The sequence below is a fragment of the Chiroxiphia lanceolata genome, chromosome 1, assembly GCF_009829145.1.
Source record: "Chiroxiphia lanceolata isolate bChiLan1 chromosome 1, bChiLan1.pri, whole genome shotgun sequence".
NCBI lineage: Eukaryota > Metazoa > Chordata > Aves > Passeriformes > Pipridae > Chiroxiphia > Chiroxiphia lanceolata.
The window spans coordinates 97,151,774-97,166,928 of NC_045637.1; the positions used below are offsets into that span (position 1 = coordinate 97,151,774).

The 15,155-nt window shown below is 36.7% G+C and overlaps 1 protein-coding gene across 4 annotated transcripts in view; it reads right to left on the reverse strand.

Annotated features, from left to right (window-relative positions):
- Positions 1-15,155, reverse strand: part of RECK (reversion inducing cysteine rich protein with kazal motifs) — a 53,206-nt gene that overhangs the window by 21,192 nt on the left and 16,859 nt on the right. For 2 of the 4 annotated variants that reach the window (XM_032699938.1, XM_032701523.1), the window contains 6 exons: positions 14,931-15,016; positions 13,248-13,295; positions 12,193-12,234; positions 3,745-3,778; positions 2,672-2,869; positions 2,015-2,282 (listed from right to left, as the gene is read on the reverse strand). In XM_032699938.1, coding sequence (XP_032555829.1) covers positions 2,015-2,282; positions 2,672-2,869; positions 3,745-3,778; positions 12,193-12,234; positions 13,248-13,295; positions 14,931-15,016 — 676 coding nt within the window. Of the gene's footprint in view, positions 1-2,014; positions 2,283-2,671; positions 2,870-3,744; positions 3,779-10,704; positions 10,738-12,192; positions 12,235-13,247; positions 13,296-14,930; positions 15,017-15,155 lie in introns of those variants that run through there. The other 2 variants (XM_032700744.1, XM_032702323.1) reach the window with 2 other exon arrangements.

Sequence of the window (15,155 nt, forward strand, 5' to 3'; positions counted from 1 at the left end):
TACTTGCCATAGAAGACTGTTTTAGAGCCCAGAAAGTCTGCAAGGGCATCCAAACGTTGTGCTCAAAGAAAATAACCCCTCTGTGTGTTTTCTAAGTTTCCATTTTGCCTAAGAATGTGAGCAAATCTTTGAGCTAGTAAGACTGAAAGACTTCAGAATATAAAACCATAATATCCAATAAAACTGTAATAGCTGGAAACTGAACTTATAACTTTGAGGTGAGAACTAGCCCAGCTAATTTTACTTGTAATAAATCTAGGTTGACATAATAATGAGCAACTTGTAATCCCCTCCTTCAGCTTCAAATAACACTTTCTTCTCCTACAGAAATGACTGTCAAACAAAATACATTCCTTCTTTTGCAGAGATGTTTGAAACAGGGGTACTGTTTGTTGCTTTTGTTTGAGATGTTTCCTGGTGTCAGCAACAATCAACTCACTTTATTCACAGCAATATCCTACAAGCTGCCACTGTTCCCATCCCAGTTGAAGGTATGAAACTTCATTGTGCTATTAGATCTCCTTTGTGTTGAAAACTTGAAGGAAGGATCCATTTTTAGAACTCATTGTCAAAGCAAGCAAGTAGAATATATTGTATCAACTGCCTATGCTACAACGTTCTAAGAAATAACAACTCCAGGGCTCTACTACTAAACTCATTACTGATCCTGCTAATTCAGGATCTGTTGTTTTGTTACTGGAAACTTTTTTATCAAAGGAAGCAACAGCTCAGAAATCAAAGTTTGCAACTTATTTAGATATATTGATGCATTTAAAATGCAATCATCATCTGTTTTTAACGTGGACAGAAAATCATGCTAAACTAAAAATGCTTCAATAACAGTTATCATAGAATCATAGAATCAGTCGGGTTGGAAAGGACCTCTGAGATCATCAAGTCCAACCCGTGATCCACTACCACCACAGTTGCTAGACCATGGCACTAAGTGCCACGTCCAGCCTCATCTTAAAAACCTCCAGGGATGAAGAATCCACCACTTCCCTGGGCAGCCCATTCCAATGGCTGATTACCCTCTCTGTAAAGAATTTCTTTCTAATATGTAACCTAAACCTCCCCTGGCGGAGCTTAAGATCGTGCCCTCTTGTCTTACTGATAGTTGCCTGGGAGAAAAGACCAACCCCCACCTGGCTACAACCTCCTCTCAGGGAGTTGTAGAGAACGATGAGGTCTCCCCTGAGCCTTCTCTTCTCAAGGCTAAACAACCCCAGCACCCTCAGCCTCTCCTCACAGGACTTGTGCTTGAGTCCCTTCACCAGCCTCGTTGCCCTTCTCTGGACCTGCTCCAGCACCTCAATATCCTTCCTGAACTGAGGGGCCCAGAACTGGACACAGTACTCGAGGTGTGGCCTCACCAGCGCTGAGTACAGGGGAAGAATCACTGCCCTGGTCTTGCTGGCCACACTGTTCCTGATCCAGGCCAGGATGCCATTGGCCTTCTTGGCCACCTGGGCACACTGCTGGCTTTTTTGCAAGCATGCAACTATTTGCCGAAAACCTTTGGGGTTTTTTCAATGTTGGGATAGCTAGTTCCCTTATTTAATTACTAAATAACCTAGGTTATTTTTCATTGACAAAAATGAGAAGAGCATCTAGTAAGGAACACTGTTAAGGTTTTAACATGAAGTAACCAGACACTTGAGAGTTTGTGCAGTTCATTGTCCCCTTGGCTCTCTTGAGTTCTGGTTAAGACCTCTTGACCAGAGGTTGCAATATTGGTTATTATGACTGCAAATATAGTATAGGTTTTGTTAACTTACTGTGTCTGCTGTAATAAGCCAGTGCTAAATGTGAGAAAGAGTTGAACCCTCTAACAGAAGGTATGTTTTGAGATATAAAGTATTGGACAAAATAACTACTATCTAAACCTGTATTTTTTTCCCAGAATTCTAGAAATTTCTATCTGACATACATAGCAAGATACAGGCAAAGGTCTGAAATGAGACAAATTCTGAAGGACTTTCACAATTGGAAATGAGGGTAGGGAGATACTGACCTACATGTGGAAGAATTTGCTTTAGAACAGCAATGGAGCTTGGCTCCATCGAGGCCTGTTGAAGGTGGAGGGTGCACAGTGACTCCTGGGTGAACAGATCTTGAACTCTCAAGAAAACATTGCCAAAGTGGATCCTGAGGGAGGGGCATTGTTTTACAGCCTTCTATAAGTCCATCAACAATTTCAAGCTCTGTTTTCATTGACATTAAAATTCTTTTACAAGCAGTTTGACACGCATAGTCTTCTGCTCTATCACAGCAATACAAACCTGTTAAAAATTTAAATAAATAATGGTCAAGCATACAACAACATTCATGGCATAACAGCCCTCAGAGAAAAAGTGCTTGAAGGGGGCTTCTTCCCCTCCAAAGAATCTCAAATAACATTGCTTCTCAAAAAGCATACAGACCACAGACCAACTATGAAAAAAAAAGAACACAAAATCAATATGTAAAAATAAATAAAATCAACAATGCACCTAAACCCAAAAGTTATCAGTATAGAAATTCATATAATTACAGTTATAACACAGAAATGCATTAATACAATTAATACAATAGTCTTATACAATAACACATTTTATATAAAACGTACATACAGTCCTCATTTTTAGTATCTTTTATAGTTTTCAGTAAAGTAGGATTTTTTTATACTTACTATCTGTAGGATTTCTCATTGGATATGACTGTGTATAGTTGTTCACACAGTGTATAAGCTGAGGGCTAATAGATGCACAGTAATTTTCAACTGCTTTAATTTGTGAAGGACCAGGAGAAGAGTCTGTCCGAAAAATTGCTTGGCAATATTCCCGGCAGTTTGTGTGATGACCTGCGTAACTGCAACAGACTGACCCCACTGGGGAAGCAAACAAACATAGAAAATGTATGGGTTCCTATGCAGAGAAACAAAGAAGTGAGCATGTCTGTACAACACACAATGATGCTCAAGCTAGTACCGTGGGGAAAAAAAAATAAAATGCTATGCTCTATTAAAATACCTTTGTCTACAAAATGATTGGAAATATCTGTAACTAGCCAAATTACATTTCCTTGTTTGGCAGAAGAAAAAAGTCACTAAAGCCGCCTTGAACTCAAGTTCAAGAGACCAGCAAGCCAGCTGAATCTTATCTTCAGCTATTCTGTTCTTATTTAAAGTAACCAGACTTGTCCTACAATTGAATTATTAGAGAAATACTACTAATAAACAAATAAATATGAAAGTAGTATCATTCAAAAAAGCCAGAGAGATGGTATTATGATTCACCCATTTTTGGTATGTTGTTAAATATACATAATACTTCTTGAGAACTATTTCAACTAGATTGAATTCTGACACAATGATTTCATTTTATATAGACAGATATCAGGCAACAAAACACTTGCATGGTTCTTCACAATTTCAACTCTGCATTTAATTTTGCTACTTAGCACTCATCAAAAGAACAAAGCGGAAAGAAAAAATGACAGAAAAGACAAATACAAATACAGAAATTAAAAACTGATGTAAATGATATCCCAGAATATGCAGAGTTGGAAGGGACCCACAAGGATCATTGAGCCCAACTCCTCCCTTAATCACTTGACTAAGACAATTTATGCATGTGGTTTGTCCTTCTATGGAACTGAATCCATGTGTTTGTGTAAATGTACACCTCCACAATTTCTTACATTTTAGAGAAAAAAGGATAGAATGATATAAAAGATAAACAAAACAAACTATTATATACTTACTTTCATTTCTGTTAATACAACTAAAGAGAGCATTCTGAAATCAAAACAAAAACAGTGTTACAAGCCAGAAAACTTTGAATAAATACTTAAGTGTCCAGTAATTTTCGATAATGAGCAAATAAATCTTTTGTATTATTTGCTCCAATTGGATTGGATTAAAACAAAAACACTATACAAACAGTGAAACCAGGAAATCAAAAGATCAGGGGTCACTTGAGTTCTGTGTGTACTCATAATAAATAAATACTCAAGATAAATAGTCAAGCAAGCAAATAAATTGGAAGACTTTCCTGGACTAACTTAGAAACAGAATGCTATATTAGGGTGTTCCAACATGTTTGGTTGGTTGGTTTGGGGTTTTTTTAAGGACAATAATTTTAAAGATTCTATGTGAAAAAAAACCAACTCTGCACAGATGCATGCATGCAAATAGAAAATCTCAACACAACAACTCCACAACAATACACCTTAAATGCTAAAGCATGCAGTCAACTCCCTCAAACTGCAGCCAAAAGGCACAGCTGGGGGAACATACATATTAAATGACAGAAGAAGGGAAATGCACACACCCTGCTGGTTTGTTTCATAGGTCTCTAATCCACAGAGCAATCATAGAATGGTTTGGGCTGGAAGGGACCTTTAAAGGTCATCTAGTCCAACCCCCTGACATGGGCAGGGATACTTTCCACTAGACCAGGTTGCTCAAACACCCATCCAATGGGGCCTTGAACACTTACAGGGATAGGGCACCCACAACCTCTCTGGGAAACCTGTTCCAGTGCCTCATCACCTTCATCATAAAAAAATGTCTTCTTTATACCTAGTCTGAATCTACCCTCTCTTAATTTATAATCATTAGCCCTTGTCACAACAAGCCCTGCCAAGAAGTTTGTCCCCAGCTTTCTTGTAGGCCCCTTTAGGCACTGGAAGTTGTCATAAGGTCTCCCTGAAGCCTTCTCCAGGCTAAATAACCCCAGCTCTCTCAGCCTGTCCTCATAGGAGAGGTGTTCCACCTCTCTTATCATCTTTGTGGCCCTCCTCTGGACCTGTTCCAACAGGTCCACAACCTTCCTGTGCTAAGAACTCCAGACCTGGATGCAGTACTCCAGGTGGGGTCTTCACCAGAGCAGAGCAGAGGGGTAAAATCACCTCCCCCAAGACTACTGAACTCTTACTCAAAACAACCAGTCTTTGCCTCACTGAAAAGGTACATTTCTTAAAAAAATTAGATACTGCATATCATCTTTCTGTACCTCTATGAAAAGATGAAGTCACAAGCTTGAAATTCCAAAATGTAGTTGCCAATTATCAAAGACTTTAAAATTACATGATTGTGAAATAGAAGAGATATTTGAACTACCTCCACACCTGATCTCTACACTTGTCAGAACACCAGATTATAAAAAGTGATCAAATACATAAAGGTACATTAAGTGACAAAACGCAATCCCCATCTTCATAAAGTTTCTGATCTCCATTTCCCCTATCCCTATCATTAAACAAAATTGTGTTTTACATAGAAGAGAGAATTTAGAGAAGAAAACAGAAACACTGTCAGATTAATCCACAAATATCATGTCTTGCTTCAGTACAGGAAAGTACCAGATATGCTACTACCTCTACCTAAGACAAGGAAGAGAGCTCAAAATGCAGACCTAGTTTAAGCTCTGTAGTTCATTAGATTATGCATGTACGTTAGTTACTAGTATTTACCGCATTGCAGAGAAGTGGCTATCCCAAATAATCTTTGGGGTATTTTTGTGAAAATCTGCCAGGGATGGGCAGGGTTCAAGACCAGTTTGGATGGGACATTGAGCATCCTTATTTTCCCCACTGCAGACTAGGTAGGGTTACAGAGAAAAGTGAATATTAAAGTGATCAAATCTCCCAGTGGCTAACTCATAAGAATACCAGTCACTGCAACACCAGAATGCTGAGGATTTCCTCTCCACCAGCTCGCTCACGTTCAGTCATGCTGAGTATAGAAGGGCAAATACGGAATGTATCTCTCTTCTCAGCAGCAGCACAAACAGGCAGTCTCATGTCTACAAGGCAGCTTCAGTACACAGTTCACACTTTCCCTTTCCCTTACCTTCAGAGGCATCTTACAGCCTGACACCACAATCAGTAAATATTGTAAAGTCTGAACTTCTTATTCCATTGAAGCGCTACTCAGTAAGCAAGTGTATTCCACTAGAGAACCAGAGAATTTGACAATCTCGCTTTCCCTTTTTTAATTTTGCTCATGAAACTTTTCTGACTACCTCAGGAAAAACATGATTCTTTTTAAAATGTTCTTTATTTTCATAGCTTCTCTTTTCTGTTCATTTAAGAGTAAACACTTCAGAACACAGACTGGTTCTCTATGCATGAATTAGCATTCAAATGAATTAACTTTCCTGCATAGATAGTTCTGATGAAAATCTGAAGAGCTAAAAGAATTATTTACTGTACCAAAAGACTGAAGACTCACATTTTATATTAGATTTGAAAAACTTCAAGCCTTGATGTTTCAGTTTGTATCATGTCATTAATGATTTTATTTTATGCTGTAATTTAAATCCCAAGTTCCAACTTGCCAATTGCTTTTTATGCCACGTAAATCATATTGCTACCATCCTGTTTTCTATAGTCTCTATTACATCACCTTTTGGATAATATCTTTTTAGATAGTGAAATAACAGTTAAACATAAATTTTCAAGTTAGATTTGTGTTTATTCTCTTAGGGTCATTATTTCAGTGCCACATCTACCATGACTCATCCAAGGTTTAAATTAATTTCTGACTGTTAATAGAAGAAATTTTATGCTGATCATTACAGTATTGGGACTGTCCTCTTCAAAATCTTAAGTTATTTTTCCATGAACAGCAACTACTTATAATTTTAGTGATCATGAAAAAAGGAACAGGTCTATTGAGTACACTTCACACAAAAATTGAAAAATCTGCCTTACATAAAAAAAACCCAAAACCCAAACCTCACAAAGTAACAATTCAGATATTTTATTTTCATTCCAAGAATATCCCCTACCAAATTTTAGATCTTTTCTCCCAAAAGCATGGATACTGCATAATTTCTACGAGACTAAGAATGAATTTGCAGCAACATTCCTCATCCCAGTAGCAACTTTTCATCCGATTAACTTTAGATTTTCCCTCTTTACAACACACAAAGCAAATTGTGTAATTCATCCATCTGTTTAACGCAGATGAGGGACAAGAGAATTAAGGGAAAAAGAACATGTAGACAGAGTCACCATCCTACATCTGTAAAGAATAGATTCATATTGTTGCCTAAAGGCTCATGTAATTTTTACAGCACCACATATCCTTCTCTATGGATGCCAGGCACCAGTCATCAGAAAGGCACTGTTTTGATGTGGCCATCTGGTTTCTTTGGGACCTTTTATATATGGAAAGAGAAACAACTGTCAGATAGGAGTTGCCATGCACAACATCTCTCTGACCCAAAACTGACTGTCCTCAGAAGCTGCTGGAATTAGACTTCTCCACACCCACCCTGTATCAAGCACTAGAAGGTGGCATACAAACCAGCCAGGTAGAAAGCAACACCGTAACTTTACTACTTAATGCACTGGGACTGTAGAGGCTGCTGGAAAGTCTGAAGTTTGTCTGTCATGGTTACACCCAAGTAGTTGATCACGCTGTTAGCACAAACAATACTTAGATTTATACTGTAATGCTGCAATAAACTCAGATAAAAACTGTCATGATATTTAAAAGTTGAATGATACAAAAAAGTGATTAAAAAGCAGTTCAGGCCAGTGTCAGTGGCCCTGTTAGCTCAAGGGACACAGAAGAGAGGAGAATGTTGAGGAGATTAAGGTGTCTACTAATGTTCCTACTCTAAGGAAGGGTTTGAGTTGAGACAAAATTATCTTCTCACAGCAATTTTACACACCAATTTCATATAGGCAGGATGCCCTAACCAGATAGTAAGTATTCTTTTTATTTTAGAAGTATTTTAAAACTGTAGTTCCACAGACTGCTGAATTGCTGTAATTGTCCTTGTATTTCTGTTAGGAGGAGGTGGTCTTACTTCTCTTTTCTACCTTGTTTACAACTCTTCTATCCCTGTTCCCAGTTGTACAGTCTTGTGTATGCCTTTACATCACCTTTACATCATCTTCTCATGACCTGATCTTTCTCAGTAGCCCTGCTGAAAACTCATGTTTCTCATCTCCTCGTGTTTTAATTTACCAATTTCAACAGGCAACACTAAGCTAGAATAGAATAGAACAATCTTTTTTTAGATACCATCTTTTAGAAGGACCTGCCAGATGCCAGAGGTAAGAAGTATATTTGTAGGGCTAGCATTGGGAGGGAACATGTGTGGAAAAATTGCAGTCGCAGAAAGGCACAGGAAGAACTTCAGCTGCACTGAGTTATTACAGCAACTCACCATATTTCACAAAACTGTAAGTGCCTGTAGCCACCACAGAATACAGTGCCAGTGAGGATGCTGACTTTGCTTTTTGTGTAGGTCTGGATAACTGTTCAGTTACCCAAAAAGTACAGGTACACATGTGAGGAATGTAGCTATAGAGACATGAGGGAATATAAAACAAGAATTAATGTCTAATCATGTGTTTGTAAATAAAGCTGGTAACAGCATTAGACAGTCTGATTTGAACTACTAATCATAATTTCATTTTAGAACACAAGGTTGATGCCTATCTCTAATAAAGTAGTTCTCATATTTAAGAAATCACAAGCTTTTTTTCCCACTCAAGCATCCTTCTGCTATTGAACTGTCAGAACAGAAAGAGAGAGAAAACAAAGCAAAAGATAAAAGAGAGATATAGGTAAGGAAAATCAAACCTAAATCAACCAACCAAACACAAACACCAAAAGAGGAGAAAAGGATGTTCTTTTTAAAAGAACAATCAAGTCATCAAGATTTAGGAAAATGAGGGTAAAAAGAAAATAGTGTGCACATACTCCATTTTCACCTTGTGTTGAATATTAAATTACTAAGTGAACAAAGATGTCAATATTGAAATTTCTAAAACAAAAACAATTATTTGTTTTACTGGTGCATTAATCCCATCTTCCAGACTTCTCTTTTTTTTAAAGACAGATGTTTCTGAAACTGGTTATTAAAGTCGGTGACACTATAAGCAGAAGGAGTGGAAAGTGGCAGGCAGACATGGGCAACAGAACCATGTACACCTTAAAGAAAAACGTCTCAAAGATTTCTTTCTGGTGTTATGAAAATTGAAAAAGGCTACTGAGGTTTATCCACCAGAGAACATCGTTCAGTCTTCCTCACCAAAACCCTCTTGAAGAAAGATTTTAGCCAGTACTGCAGGACCTAACTGGTTTCGCTCTTTTTGGAGCTCATCAGCTGCAGGTAACGGCTCAAAAACAAAAATGCACACCCCCAAACACAAACAGCACAGAACATTTTGCTGAAGGAAGAAGTCCTCTGCATTGTAAGACATGCTTTCATATTACAAGCACATTTATTCTAAATGGCTGCCTCTTCTGTTTTGAATGAAAAACAATAGCGAAGCTGCTCTTTCACACCAGAAATTAAAGAGTATCCTTCTAAAAACCCAAAAAAGATTATTTTCTTCCCTAAAAAGTATCATGGTATCTGTATGCTACTAACTTTGGCAGAAAAATAAGTTTAGTACTGTCAGCTTGGGCAACCTAACCACAGCAAATATTTCAATATAGATCCTATCCAATTAAGGCCATCTTAATTTGTAAGTATTAACTACAGTTAACAAATACACTAGTAATTTATTAAATTTAATAAAATACACTCTATGCAATGAAAACCACGCTAATCTCTCCTTGACTTCATTTAATCTTCAAATTTATTGATAGAAAATAACTGATGACATACTAAGTTTTAGTGGAGTCAGCTGAAGTGTCAAATGCTGATGAACATTCTAAGAACTTTAAAAGCTTGCAGTAATTAACAAGGCCAAGATTTTCAATTATGCAAGCCAGTGAAGAAGTGAGAACACTTGCACAGCAAGGTAGAACAAAATCACTGCAACTTAAATTTTGGCAAGAGTTGATAGAGTGCTCTATCAACCTTCTTTGAACAGCAGAGAAGAGAGACAAAAGGAAACCAGCAGATGATAACAACATTATCTACAATGTGTCAGAGTCCATCCTGAATTTCTAAAACAGTACTTCCAGAGGCCACACACACTCCAAATGCCTTAGTAGTTCATTAAAACTGTTTAGGAACCTTCAGCTAAACAGTGTCCTAAACAGTTCCTCATTATCTATTGTCTCTGAGCAATTAGATACAGGCTAAAAACTGCTGACTGCATTTTTCAGCAGCAGCAATTAGTAGTCAGCATTCACTAAAACCTCAGCATAAAGCAGGATCATATGACCCTAGATGATAAGACAAGTCAATACTGTAGCACAGTAAGTACTTCTCTGAATTACAGCACTTGAAGCTGCAGACATTGCATTTGAAGTTTCTGTGTTTAAAAAACTGTAAAAAACCAAAGTCAGATTAGGCTAAAGAGTGCTCGGACCTGTGAGAGCAAAAATACCTTCTAACAGTACAGAGATATGAAAAGCATTCACTACTGTGCATCAAAACTAGTTTTAAGAGTAGAAGCCAAATAACTGGTGACATTTGGCCAGCTGGTGACATTTGGCTCAACTGCAGTAAAGCTCTCACAGTGCCAAATTAACCAGAGAAGTTTGAATGTCTTATTCGGAACACATGACGTAAAAACTGGAGTTCTTAGTGTGCAGAGAGGTGAACTCACAGTATGCAGTGTACAGACTCAAGAGCTGCAATCTAACAGAAATTTTAGTGCTACCCATATTCCACGTAGTCTTTTAAAAAAACTGACCCTCCACTTTACGTGAAACTTTTAAAATATGAAAATCAGAAAATCCTACATACAATCCATACCGTCTCCACTTCTTTTTTTCTTCTTTCTTTGACTATTACCTACCTTCTTTATAGAGGAAGATGAACAGGATAGCAGAAAGCTGGAAGAAGTAGTGAAAGATAAGAGAGCTGAGATACACAGAACTAGAGGAAAAATGAAGATGACAAAATGAGTATCTGAGAGGCAGAAGATGAGAAAAAGGACTATCAGAATAAATTCTTCAAAAGAAGGTAAATAAAATATCTTTTGTAACACTTAAAAATACTCAGCAAGTTGTGTTAAAATTATCCATTTCTGTATGCAGTGCTACTGGAAAATAAAAGCTGTTTAACAGGACATGCAATCTTCAATGCACTGATCAAAAATTAATAGCTTATTCCAACACGATTCTTTTCTAAAATCTCCAAATTAAAAGAAACATACATATTTACAGTAAAAGTAACCCAGAAACATATGATCAGCAGAAAAAGCATCTTCAATTAATCTTGTGAAAAGCAGGCACATCAATGCTAAAGTGATTCTGCTACTATACAACCTGAGACTCCGCTTAACAACTTCAAAACTTGGTGGCGCCTCCTGCTTGGAGTTTGTTTTTCTTCACTGCTCTGAACCCTATGTTCTACCCTTGAAGACTTACCTCATTCTTCACACTCACTAACAGTGGAAGATGAAGGATAACTCATGAAGTTGCTTCCCTAATCCCAAAAGATGACAGATAAGTACTATGCAGAGTTCAGTCAACTATTCTAGGCAGCTTGTGAAAATCCTCTGGGAAATCATTATGTGAGTATATAAGAAAGTTAAGAAAGCTGGTAAGTTACGAGAGTGTTTACTAAAAAGGGAATTACACTTTTACACCCTTAATTGATCTAGTTTTTACTTTTATGTCATGTACTTATATATTAAATACCTCAGCAACAGACTTGAGAGCTGATGAACAAGCACTATGATCTATACTGTAAACTAATTCTCAAGTTGGATCCTCATTTTTAGCGAAGTATGAATTCTTAAACACAAAGGCAAACACAGTATATATGACATTGAAAGAAAGGAGAAAGAATATCTAGGGTGTGGGAAACTGCAGGTTCCCTCCAGAACTATTTTGTGGAATCTCCTATCTTGGGCAAAACATCCTTGAACTTTATACAACCAAGGAGTCTCTTGAGAGCATTGTAAGTACAACTTTTTGTCCTGTAAGCTCGGACACATAGTAATACCCATTGTCATAGAAAACTCTGTAACAACTAATGATCTACCACATCAGATACTTAATTTCTGTCCCTGACACACTATTTGTACCTACTACACCTAGTCCTCATTATAATAAGTTCTTTCCTTCTCCACCAGCCTGAAGACTGATTCCTTCTACTATAATTTTTCTCCCTCTCTTTTAGTGTTGCAGAGATAGAAAGCATTAAGGTTTTCTGTACAACAACAGCAAGATCACTCTTGATTAATTGCAAGGAACCCACTTTTCAAAGTTCCAGATAAAAACTGGTAAAGTAAATAAGATGACTATCACCATTTTGAAGTCATTCTTTTTTCTCTTACCTTTCCTCTCACGTTCTCCTTCAACCCATATTGGCCAACCTCCTACAGCAATGCAGAAAACCAGAAAAAAAGAAGGAAACAGACCAGCATAACAGAGGAGAAGCTTGCAGATGTTGAGAGTATAGCATATCATAGCATGACAGGAGACAGAACTACTTAAAATGAAAATTCATTTTTAAGAGAACAATCTATGCTAAGTTCAACAATGAAGAGTCTAGGAAAATACTCTGTAGATTGTTTAGATAAAAGGACCAAAGGAAAAATAAAATAAAATAAAAAAGCAATTTACTGTTTCCTGGAAAAAAACAGGAAAGCTGCTCCAATTCTGCTCAAATCAAGAGAACAGAAAATTGCCTGATACCCTGAATTGTTGATTATGAGCAGAACTGATGCAGGACTACCTAATTCAGGGCAGAAGGAAATGGGGCAGGAGAAATCTGACTCTTAATTAAGAAACAGATCAAAAGAAAAGCAGCCCTAGCAGAATAGCAATTCTACACACTGTGTTAAAAACAACACAGGTAAAGGCAGATTTTTGAAGATACCCTGATAATTAATTCTATGAGCAGACAGTAAAAATAATTGCAAGCATTAACAGTTTCACTGATGTTACAAAAGAGTTATATATTTGAAATGTTTTACATTAAGATACTTAAAAGGCTATTCTTTCCTAAATTTATTTCTTTAGGTCACTTTTAAGCTGACTCTCTCACTGTTGAAGCTGAAAAGTTTCTGACAGAATGAATGATCACAATGAATGCTGTCTTTGATCAAAACTCCTATGAAATAAACTTTCTTGGAAGCTACGTCTCCAGTTTGAAAGTTGCAACTTTTTCATTGAAATTAAGATATAAAAACCAAGACCTTTTTACAGAGGACACTTACACTTTTACAAAAAAAATGTAGGGAGAGGTGATTCACATTTGGATGAAAATGAGCATATCCAGAAATATGATTATAACAAGACAGGACTTTCCCTCTTCTACAGTATACTTTTTACAGAATTTATAAAACCATTGATTTTTAGTCAGATATGTTCAGACACAAACACATACCTCGTATTCCTTCCTGCAGACCTTTAAAACATCATTTTTTGCAGAAGCCTGAAAGACACATAAATTTCTCCATTTGTAGTAGAAAATAATAAAATCATGTTGCAAAATAAAGACAATTCTACCTTTACACTAACTGTGACAACCATGGGTTCATGGTTGATTTAAATGTTCCTTTAAGAACCTAAAGAATGTATCTAAAGTTTTTTTTTTTAAAAAGCAGAAACCATGACTATCAATACATTTAATTAAAAACCAAAACTTCCTATTTCTGCACCAAGTTAGTTGATACAAAGCAAGTTTGTTTTTGTGAAAGGTTTGTCAGATAGAGCAGAACACAGGAAGTATTTAGGAAATGGAAGAATTTGAGCATAAAGATCTCCCTATTTTGCATGCTAATGTCCCTTTCCCATCTCCTTTCTCTTGTATGTACAGTACTATTGTTCCTACTGTCAAACTGAATTGCAGAAATTCTCCCTTCAAACTGCAGATCAGTTTGTTCTATAGAGTATTTTGTGCTCCTTTTTCATATGGCAGATATTCAAAACTAGTATTACTACTAACATGTTACTCCAATAATTTAAAACACCTGGGTAAAGTCTGACCTTGGACCTATATCACCTTCTTCAAAATGCCTCCAAAACCCCCTCAAGTTTCAAGAATCAAATTAAATCCAAATATTTCCCACTATCCCTAATATTTGGGGAAGTATTGGTATATGAGTATAAATGAAAATAATAGAAAATGTTTTAACCAGAGTCTGCTAAAGTACAAAAATACAGCCAAGACTCTGAGACAGCAGAGTCTGCAATCAAATGATACAGCATCTGATTCGGGAGAATAATAAAATGATGTAACAATCATAAGACCCAAATTAATAGAATTTCATAGGACACTGCAATAAACAGAAGTGTTTTAATCGGATCTGGAAAACACTTAAACATTAAGACAAATTTGAAAACTTTGATTGAACTTGACAACAAATACATGTATCATATTTTCAGAAGATCAAAAGTACCCAGTTTGTTTTACTCACATCCTCATCTCTTTATCACACTACTCTGGGTACTCACGGCTCATCTCCTGTCACATAGTTTTAATGCTATGCTTTCAGGTGAAAGTAGCATTGGGTTTTTTTTATGACAACAATTTACAGTAGGCTGCTGGGTCAAGACTAAGACACAGCTTTGAATTTTAAGTACACATGTGCTCCACAACTGAGATACAACGATGATGATAGATAAGAATATGCTCTTCGATTCTGAAGATGTTCTTAAAGTCACAAGTATATATTTGGGGGGGAAAAATAATCCCCAAATTATTCACACATTTTTAATAAAAAGGTAATTTCTAAATGTAGGTATTATGCTTAAAACTTTTACTTGACAAAAATACTGTTACTATTAACACCAAAAAAACCCTTTCTTCCATCTGATGAACAAAAACCTCTTTGAAGAGACACAAAAACCTATTTGGGGCAGTAACTACAACGTGGCGTCACTAAACATGACCCTGCAAAAAAAAGAGAGCCTAGAAACAGCCATACATTGCCTTCCACTCAGCATTATTTTAAAGTAACAACTTTTATGTAGATACCATGACAAAAAATTCAAGAATTAAGTTTAGCATTACCAAAGTGAGCTTCAGAACCTTTACGGATTCCATCAATAAGTTAGAAAGCCTTACCTGTTTACACGCTTGCCGACATTCCACAGCAATAGCGAGCTCACAGCAACCTAAACCAACCCACCCATCAGACTTCTTCAAAACTCCTTGGAAAATAAGATGACAGACATATTAGAGTAGAAAGAGAAACTATGCCACTGTTTTCCCTTCCCTCTATGTGAGTCAGTTCCTTTTCGAGTTTGATAATCTTGTTCTTATTCAAGAAGCCTATTTTCAGATTTGATT